Source organism: Acanthaster planci, linkage group LG21 (assembly GCF_054643075.1).
Source record: "Acanthaster planci isolate LZ-2023a linkage group LG21, COTS_SCS, whole genome shotgun sequence".
Classification (NCBI taxonomy): domain Eukaryota; kingdom Metazoa; phylum Echinodermata; class Asteroidea; order Valvatida; family Acanthasteridae; genus Acanthaster; species Acanthaster planci.
In genome coordinates this window covers 8,781,738-8,791,013 of record NC_141797.1, presented here as the reverse complement: position 1 = coordinate 8,791,013, position 9,276 = coordinate 8,781,738, and the positions used below count along the sequence as shown (strand labels likewise).

Here is a 9,276-nt window from a genome sequence, read left to right as displayed (position 1 = left end):
CAGCGGAGTGTGATGTCTGCGTGCTCTAGGCCTAGGAAGGCCGCAGAAGTAATTGGAGCTCTCGCTCGCTTCTACAGCAGAGTAAAGGCACTGCTTTGCTCCGGGAAAGTTACCTGTCCACAAAAAAAGTTGAGAACGGTCGATTAACTTCATTATGAAAAGCTTCATCATAAGGGAAAACCATTTTTTAAATTGTATTATTTATTGTTATTGCAGTTTAATACCCCTTGGGGAGCTATCTGTGTGGCACGTGCACTAGCTGAGGAGCCTGTCTCCCAACGCCACAGAGGTTCGAGAGATGATTTTTGGCCACCGCTTGTCGATTTTGCATGGAACACAGTATATATTTTATGTGGAGGTTACCAGGAAAGGCCGGCAAGTGGTCTGGGAAAGGTAGTCGCTCGAACTTGGGCCCCGACAGACCTTTGCTGTAATTTCAGAAGCAAAACTTCAGGCGCGAGGTACAGTTTTAAAAAAAAAGAAAATAACTGTGCATGATAATGCAAAGCTGTCATTAGCGCAACTTTACTGGCGTTTTTTTTTAACTCAATGGCAGTAAAAGAGATCAAAAGCTATTTTAGTAACAGCCTAGTTCAATTCTGTAGCACGTTCTAAGGTAAACAGAGTGCTTGTCAAACAAAAGAGGGCGCAATTGACTCCAGTCGTCTCCACGATCGATCGAGGAGACGACTCGATCGATTGTCAAAGAACCTCCCTTTGATAACGCCTTCATCCTTATTGATCAGTATGAGAGACTTCGTGTCGATGATTACATCACAAAAAGACACGATGATCTTAGCATTGCTATAACACACAGCTCCAAAACACTTCGGCTGCCATTTTGCCCAACAACTTGTTTCTGAAGCTGGGCTCTAAGAACCCCAATTTAGAAGTCGCAAGGAGGGTTTTCAGTCTTTATTTTGATACCAGCGGCACAATGAGGCACAAAAGAAGGCCACGAATACGAAAATTTGTCCAGTTTGTTCTGCTGTTGATCCTCCCATTGGGCGGTAAGTTACACTCATTTGGTTTGAGAAGCGTCGGAAACCGGGGAGGGGGAATCATGAGAATTTACAAAACTAAAAAGTCCTACACAAAGTTAAGTCTGCAGCTTTGTAAACAATCTAAAAGGCGTGTGACCAAAAAACGAGAGGTAAGAATAAGCAATTTCTGTTTTCAGAACGAAAGAAACACCCAAACCGGGCTACTTAGGTCATTGTTACTAGGTTTTGTCTGACCATCAGGGGATTTTAACATACAAAGCTTTTGTCAGAATGGCTTTGCTGATAACTTATCTTTCGATTCAAACTTTGTGCAGATCGTAACGATTTCTGCGTTAAGTTTGTCCATTACTAGTCATTTGGTCATCACTGGTTACCGACCCTTTTGGGCCTGTGAAGTTTTAGTCCTTACATTTCAATGCGAGCGGTCATTCCGTTCTTTGTACGATGAAATCCCGGTTCCATGGCTCCATGGAACTCTGTTCGCAATGGGCGCGGTTTGAACTGAAGTGACGTCAAACAAGTCGGATAAGCCGGCTTCGTTGCGTCCTGTGCTCTCGATTGGTCTCACCTTTTCGAAATACCGAGCTTGCTCGTTAAAGGTCACAATTCCGTCTCTCCCTGGTGCCAGTCCTCTCGACACAGTGTCCCATCGACCCCGACCTGGACGTGGGCGAGCCGGGCAACAGCTACGAGTGCCCCGACACCCTGCCCGACGGCACGGAGAACACTTACAACACCTGCTGCCACAACGAGCGACCGGACGAGAATGGCGACTATCACAGCTGCTGTCAATCCCCTGAGGTGGCTAGAGCCGAGAGGTGGGCTCCTGGGGGTAGGGTTAGGTAGAGCCGTTTATAGAGAGAGAGAGAGTTGCGACATGAGTGTCTCAATTGTTGGAACCAAAATGGTGGATTATGCATCAGTGCACATGGATTATTAGCACAGTAGCTGCATGCTGTACTCGCTCCATACATCATGAACAGCCATTTTGGTTACAAAGTATGAAGTTGGCGCTACTCTCTCTGTACGGCTCTGGGGTTGGGCCGATATGTTTTGACAGTTTAATGTCCCTCCCTTCTCAGTGCACGCATAAGCCCCCCAAAATAGCCACACCCCTCAAAAGGCAATAAAAGGTTGCATTAAAAACCAAACCAGTATGGTGTGATCCTCTGTGGATACCAAGGGAGTTAATGTCATACCATTTTGACAGCACAGTTTTTGTAGGAGCAATACTGAAAGAGCACACAGGTAACCATAAACATCAGGTGAAGTATAATGCACAACAGCTAATTAATCAATTAACCATACACCGACTAAAACAAAATATAAAGCATCAGGCAGGATGGAGAAAATTATCGACAAACAACAGTCTCTACCGAAAGCTAGCTATTAAATTCCAGCCAGCTAGAGGCTAGCAAAGACTAGAGACTGGAATGGAAACGAAATTTTAAGGTAATCCCGTTCTTTCTCATCACCGGGCAGCATGGCCAAGTTCTACGGGATGCTGGGCATTTTGGGCGGCGTGACCGGCGGCCTCATGACGGTGGTCTACGTTAGGACGTACTGCAAGGACGACACGTGGCGATGCTTGAAACCCATCAAGCGGGAGTGCAAGAAATGGTTCGACCTCACCATGGACGCCCTGTGCTTCTGCGGCTGCTGCCCCAAGTGAGTATAGACACGGTTCGAGTCGTCTGGCCGCCAAGCTACCCGCCAGGCTGCTACTTTTACCAATAGAAGTATGATTGTATGTCTAGTCACGACTGGTCTATAGTGTTGTCTGTCAGTTGGTAAGTCACGCTGTATAGTCCTCCCCTGTCGTTAAAAGGACAGCGTTTTGGGCAATACTCTAAGCGAGTGTTTCCAAGGTAACAACCATGAACAGATATTGAAGGCTTAATCTGCCAGTAAAATATTACCATAGCACTCAACCACAGATCAATTACCGGTTAGGCCTAGGACTGCCAAAACAAGGCTCTAGTTGCCCGTGGGCTATTCAACCTCAGTCTACCGAACCAGGACGCGCTTGTGCACGAGGAAGTAAGAACAGATATTCACATTATAACAGCAACCAAAAAACCCTGACAAAAGTATAATCGAGCAAAAGAAATATCAATATCGCTCCCAGTTTCACGCTGTCAAGTTGAGGTTAATTGATTATGATGAATGCTTCTACTTCCCGTAGAAAACTTCGACGAAAAACGAAAAAGGACCACGAGATTCCCGACAACAAGCAGACGTCAAACGACAAGAAGGCAGCAGACGACCCGGCTGCCGTGGAGGTCAACATGGACGAGTTTTGGATGTGAAACCAACAAAATCCTTCCAAATTAGCACCAAAAAATATCAAAGGGATTGATATCTTTTATAAATATGCAAGATTTAGCTTTGAAAATTAATCAAATTTGGGCTAAAATAAGACTTTTTGTCAAATCATTCAGAAATTATTTTGGAACGAAAAGAAACAGATTTTTGTCGTCTAGAAGGACTCTAGATTTCACTTTCAATGAAAATTCTTTGGTCAAAATTTTGAAAAAATCTGCCTTGCAAAATGACTGAATTTTGGCCAAAATTTGACTTTTCTTCAAAACGTTCAGAAATCATATTTGAACAAAAAGAAACACGTTTTTGTCATCTAGAAGGCTTGTTCAAGGCAAATTTGATGAAAATTCTTTGAATTGGTCAAAATTTTGAAAAAATCTGCAAGGGTTTTGCCTTGCGAAATTATCAAATTTGGGCCAAAATTAGACTTTTCGTCAAATCATTCAGAAATAACTTTTAAACGAAAAGAAACAGATTTTTGCCATCTAGAAGGTCTCTAGATTTCACTTTTGATGAAAATTCTTTAGTCTAAATTTTGAAAAACTCTGCAAAATGACTGAATTTTGGCCAAAATTTGACTTTTCTTCAAAACATTCAGAAATCATATTTGAACATAAAACAAAATGTTTTTGTCATTTAAAAGGCCTGAAGTAGGCAAATTTTGATGAAAATACTCTGGTCAAAATTTTAAAAAAATATGCAAGGGGTTAGCCTTGCAGAATAATGAAATTTGGATGAAAAAATTTGACTTTCTTCAAATCATTCAGAAGTTGTATTTGAACCAAAAAAAAAACAAAAAACAAAAACAAAACCACGTTTGTCATCTAAAAGGCCTGTAGAAGTCAATTTTGATGAAAATTCTTTGGTCAAAATTTTGGAAAAACCTGCAAGGGGTTAGCCTTGCAAAATAATCAGATTTGGGGAAAATTTGACTTTTCGCACAAATCATTCAGAAATCATATTTCAACAAAAAGAAACATGTTTTTGTCATCTGGAAGGCTTGTAGAAGGCAAATTTGATGAAAATCTTTCAGTCTAAATTTTGGTGAAAATCTGCAAGGGAATAGTCTTGCAAAATAATTAAAGGAGGGCCAAAATTGGACTTTTCTGCAAATCATTTAGAAATTACTTTTGAATGAAAAGAAACACGGTTTTGTCCTCTAGAAGGCCTGTAGATCTCAACTTTGATGAAAATTCTTCGATCAAAATTTTGATAAAAATCTGCAGTGGGTAAAGCTGATGTCTGAAAAGTCACTTGATTTTCAATTTGGTTGAAATGGTTGAAGTAAAAGGACAAATTTGTTTCGTAAGGGAGTGTTGTTTGAGCACGCAGTATATAAAGGATAATAAGGACTTTTCACAATCGTGCGCCTGCAAGAGTTTGCAACGCGCTGGCCAATCACAACGTGCGAAATGTGCCGACCCTTTCCAAACGCGCATTGGGTGGACAGACGTTGCGCATTGAGATTGGCCAACGCGTTGTAAACTCTTGGAGGCGCACTTTTGTGAAACGTCTGCATTATGCACGTTCCATCTTGTCGCAGCGTCGCATAGAGAATAAGAAAAGATTGAACCAAATAGTACAGCATTGTTGAAACATGATGAAGATCCCAATATGGCCACCCGATCGACAATGCACACCACGTCCAAGAAAGGCTATGAGTTTGCGCAGTACAAAAATTGAAGTTCTTGCTAGAAATAAAACAAAAGTGCCAAACATTGTTGTGCCAAGTCGGGGTTAATTTTGCACCCTTGAGATCTGGGCAACACCGTCAGCCGGTGTAGCTAACGAGAGTATGCATTAACCCCACATTTTTGGCGCAGCACTAGCCGACAGGTATGCCCATTTCCTATTAACGGGGCATTGTGCCGCTTGTTGATCACCGCCAGCCATTTTATGACAGCAAACCGGCTGAACGAATTGTTGTAAAATTCCTGTGAAATAGTCCCTTTGGACAGAAGAGTTAGTCATCGATGATGGTTTATTTGAAACAATCTTTCATCCCTTAATGTTAATTCTTGCTCCTTGTACTTTGTAAAAACGTTTAAGTCATATGTACATAATTATTAGAAACATATTTACAAGTGCAAAACTTTCGCATTAGACTAATTTGATATAATTTCTGCAAAACAGTTTTTTAACAAAGTGCAATTTTGTACTGAATGAAGACCAAATAGTTAGGCCTACTATTCGGCTAGAACTATAGAATGGAAAATATCTATTAAAAAGGCTATATCTGATTTACTATATGATGTACTTATTTTCCAGTCCAATGGGATCATATTTATCATGACAGTGGCTTCCAAAGTCAACTTAATTTGACTCAAAGTTCGATTTCAACTAATCACATTAATACTCCTGTCACTGGAAACAGAGATCTACATGAGACGAAGCACTGATACAGCCATCAGATTTGCATACTTAAAACAGTAGACATGTACATCTCTACCGGCTACAGGACTTAACTATTGCATTGCCAAAACATTACATTGTTCTGGATATGGTGCTAACTCGCAGCTTGCTGTTCAGTGGTGCATGAAGCAACGAATGATGAGAGGAAATGGCAGTCAAGACTTGCTACGGTCAAGATAATAAACAATCTAAATAAAACATAGTCAAATTGATGACTGAATGCGTTAAAACTGGTCCAACTGTTGGTGCATCATTGTGAAGACGCCAAGGCCGCCATATTGAACTTAGCGCCCTTACGTGGTAAATTGTGTGGTAATTTTGTTCTTGTCACAGTTTTGTTAATTTTAATGAGTTTTTTTCTGAAAAAAAATGAAGACACGTTTAAAAAATGACATGGAAGACACATTACAAGTTTTTCTATACAAGGTTTTTACATCGTTGAACTATACTAGGAATAAGACTTTAAGTTGTTCTTAACAAAGAACCTGGAACTAAAACTTGAAGGGCCCGTAAAAGGAAAAACAGAAAGTACTGAAATCAACAAACAAAACCATCTTTTTCAAACCCCTCCAATGAGCTAACCAACTGGTCAGTTTCATTCTTTTGATGGAATTCTGTGTCGGTTGATGTAAAAGTTGCATCGGAAAGCATATAATAGTGCCCATGAAAATAAGCACGTAACATGAAGAAGGCGAAGAACAGAGCGTTTTCATTCTGATTCGGTCTATGGATGTCCGAAAAAGACACAATTTCACCGATCATTTCAAGAATTTCGTTTTAGACACTGTGCACATGTTGTCAGTAGGGCAAGTTGGTGTCGTATGTCAAGTTCAAACTAAATACATGTATTAAAAGGGGCTCTTTTCCCTCAGCGTTATGTTGAATCTAAATCAGCCAACACGGAAAACCCACCAATGAGGCTAAATCAGCCTAGCCAACATGGCCGCCCCCGCCACGAGCGCCAGGCTAAAGGTCACTGCGCCGGCGCCGTTACACAGGTCGTGCATCTGACAGCAGTAGGTGCACTCGTCGCCACTGGCGTCGCACTTGTCCTCGCAGCCGTCTCCGCCGCAGCCGCGTATGGTGATGCGTCGACCGAACTCATCTTTGGTGAATCGTTTCTGCGAAGAGCAAGGTCAAAGGGCATGCGGAACGGAAAGCATGGTAAGAGGGCGCAGTAACTAGGCGCTAACTGCGCAGGTCAGAGGTAAAACAAATTGTAATCACCGAGCTCTTCTTAATTCAAACCTACAAGGTACAGCAATAAATCGCTACTTTTAAGAAGAAAAAGACACACTTTATTACACACTTTGGGAAGGGCCGCTCGAAGTAGCGGATTCAAATGCTTAAGGAATACGCAAACAAAATGAGGCGATTAATGTGAAGTCTGTCTACCATATCAATGTGTATAGGAAATGCAAAATCCTGGCAATAATTTCCACAGTGAAACAGCGTGAGGGAAGAAACTTGTATATAATGTCCAAAGAAATTGAATACGTACCAAACAGTACCGAGGACATTCTATCTTGCCTATTCTTGGGTCCTCGCGAAAGAAGACTTCGCGGTCGCATGAGCTACCCTCGTACCCCGTGCAGCTGTAGCAAAACTTGGCTTGGCTGTAACCTGAAATCGGTATAAAGACAAAGGAATGACACAGACAATGGCGATGACGATGTTGCCCTCACGCCGTAAGGATGGTGAAAGAGTGACTTGATACCACTGCCATTGTGTGGCAGTATCACATGCTGAAGATAGGCACAGTGGTCACCACGATAAAGGTTGACCATCATGACAATGATAATCACACCTCACATGCTAGTAACTGCCTACTCGAAAGTGACACAATGTGACAGTGGTGGTCATAATAACGACACCGATGATGGCCAATGTTATAATATTACATATTTAATGTCGTTTATGTCAGAAGGAATTCAATAATATTGATAGGAAAAATAAAGTACAAGACGATGCAGGTTCAACTTGTGTCTACTGTCTTACCAATGCAGATTAACAACAACGCAAGAATGTAAAACTTCCTCATCTTGATGTCCACGTGTCGAGGCTCTATTTCTGCGAAAAAGAAGACACCAGAGCTTTGATCAAATTTTGTACTCGCTGAAAAACTCACTCTTGATATTTAGCTCCAAACTTGCAAATGCCACAGATTAAGATTTCGGAACAGTTCAAAACATCGCTGATATGACATCGCAGAATCCCATCGGTTCAGATCATCAACTCGCCCATTCATCTCCTCGTTGAAGTGAAGCTTCCACTTATAGGCCTCCCTAGAGGCTTTGCGTGGTAGCCATCTTGTAGGGCAGTTCCTTTGTTCAACAAGGAAACCCTCCTTTACCCAAGCCGTGTATCAAGATGGCAGCTGTGCAAACCCTCTGTATGACTTGTTTTGATACATAAGTTTTGACGGAGCCGTTTCAGCCTGATGGATTTGACTGCCTCTGTTTATAACACGCGCATTCCATTTCACCCCAAATCTAATCGTATTTAATTTTCATTTTCTTATGGAGAAAGAAACAGTTCTAACGTCATTAACCAATTCGGATATGCAACTATCCTGAAGTATCACCAAACATTTATAGTAGGTTTTTTGCTTTTTTTCGGGACTGCCCCGAGTCGAGTACATTCATGCGTCTGGCCCACTGTCCTGTAGCCTGCTTTTCTCATGTCATCGGAAAGCCTGCATACACAGCGTATTTTTTGAAAATATACGACTCAGTGGCTGTATTCACTAGACTCATAGGAGAAATCGTCCAAACGATCGGCGTGGCAGGCTCATTATATATGTCTTTCTCGAATCTTCTCTGTTCATGAAAAACAACCACTTACCTCAACGGCCTCGTTTAGTTTTAGATTGGCTTTCAAAGTGACAATTTCGTTGAACCGAGAACGTTGCAAATCCAACCAGAGAATGGTGGCAAACAAAGATGGCCGAACGTAGTGACGCCAGATCCTAGTGAGAGAAAAAAAACGACCTTCGAACCCGTGGAATGCTGTAACAACCGCCACCGATTCCGTTAAATATTAACCCCGAAGATATGACTTAGTTGCCCCGCCATTTTTATGATGACTGTGGATTGGAATGTGAAATCAAACAAATGGGTATTTACAATTCATTTGCCATTAGACATTAGAAAATTGAAACTGAATAGGTCCATATGCTGAGAATGCATTTACAACACAAGGTTTCAGGAATAAGAAGGGTACCTTTCCTTCGTCTTGGAACGAGTCAACATTTTGTCCAAAAGTAAGGTTGTGGGGGCTGAGGCATAGCCTATTTGATAGTCATTGACCACTATCAGGGATCATCTTTTATTCCAATGAACCTCCCGCTGATCAAATCATTAATTTATCCCTGTTTTCAGAATCTACACAGTCCTGGCATGTAGCAACCATTTTTGAGAACCATGAAATTGCACTCAAATATTGTAAAAGTATTCCTAGGCAAAAGGAGTAAGGTTTACCAACACAGACAGACAACAGTTTGTATCATCATAAACGTTATTGTTTTTTGTTCTCAATT

The 9,276-nt window shown here is 41.5% G+C and overlaps 2 protein-coding genes across 2 annotated transcripts; one reads left to right on the top strand and one right to left on the bottom strand.

Annotated features, from left to right (window-relative positions):
• Positions 1-216: 216 nt before the first annotated feature.
• Positions 217-5,148, top strand: LOC110977304 (uncharacterized). The gene is made up of 4 exons (XM_022231291.2): positions 217-1,010; positions 1,633-1,822; positions 2,487-2,672; positions 3,190-5,148. Exons 1-4 carry the CDS (start codon positions 938-940, stop codon positions 3,311-3,313), a joined length of 573 nt encoding a protein of 190 aa, XP_022086983.1. The 5' UTR covers positions 217-937; the 3' UTR covers positions 3,314-5,148.
• Positions 5,149-5,289: 141 nt separating this feature from the next.
• Positions 5,290-8,737, bottom strand: LOC110977289 (uncharacterized). The gene is made up of 4 exons (XM_022231275.2): positions 8,583-8,737; positions 7,737-7,808; positions 7,240-7,361; positions 5,290-6,859 (listed from the first exon to the last, which is right to left on the bottom strand). Exons 2-4 carry the CDS (start codon positions 7,777-7,779, stop codon positions 6,659-6,661), a joined length of 366 nt encoding a protein of 121 aa, XP_022086967.1. The 5' UTR covers positions 7,780-7,808; positions 8,583-8,737; the 3' UTR covers positions 5,290-6,658.
• Between the last annotated feature and the right edge of the window lie 539 nt (positions 8,738-9,276).

Excerpts from the sequence above, each read along its gene's own strand:
- LOC110977304 (XM_022231291.2), top strand. The coding sequence starts at position 938 with ATGAGGCACAAAAGAAGGCCACGAATACGAAAATTTGTCCAGTTTGTT. Across the intron at positions 1,823-2,486 it reads GAGGTGGCTAGAGCCGAGAG|CATGGCCAAGTTCTACGGGA; the intron begins GTGGGCTCCTGG and ends ATCACCGGGCAG. Across the intron at positions 2,673-3,189 it reads TTCTGCGGCTGCTGCCCCAA|AAAACTTCGACGAAAAACGA; the intron begins GTGAGTATAGAC and ends TACTTCCCGTAG.
- LOC110977289 (XM_022231275.2), bottom strand. The coding sequence starts at position 7,779 with ATGAGGAAGTTTTACATTCTTGCGTTGTTGTTAATCTGCATTG. Across the intron at positions 7,362-7,736 it reads GTTGTTGTTAATCTGCATTG|GTTACAGCCAAGCCAAGTTT; the intron begins GTAAGACAGTAG and ends TACCGATTTCAG. Across the intron at positions 6,860-7,239 it reads AATGTCCTCGGTACTGTTTG|AAACGATTCACCAAAGATGA; the intron begins GTACGTATTCAA and ends TGCTCTTCGCAG.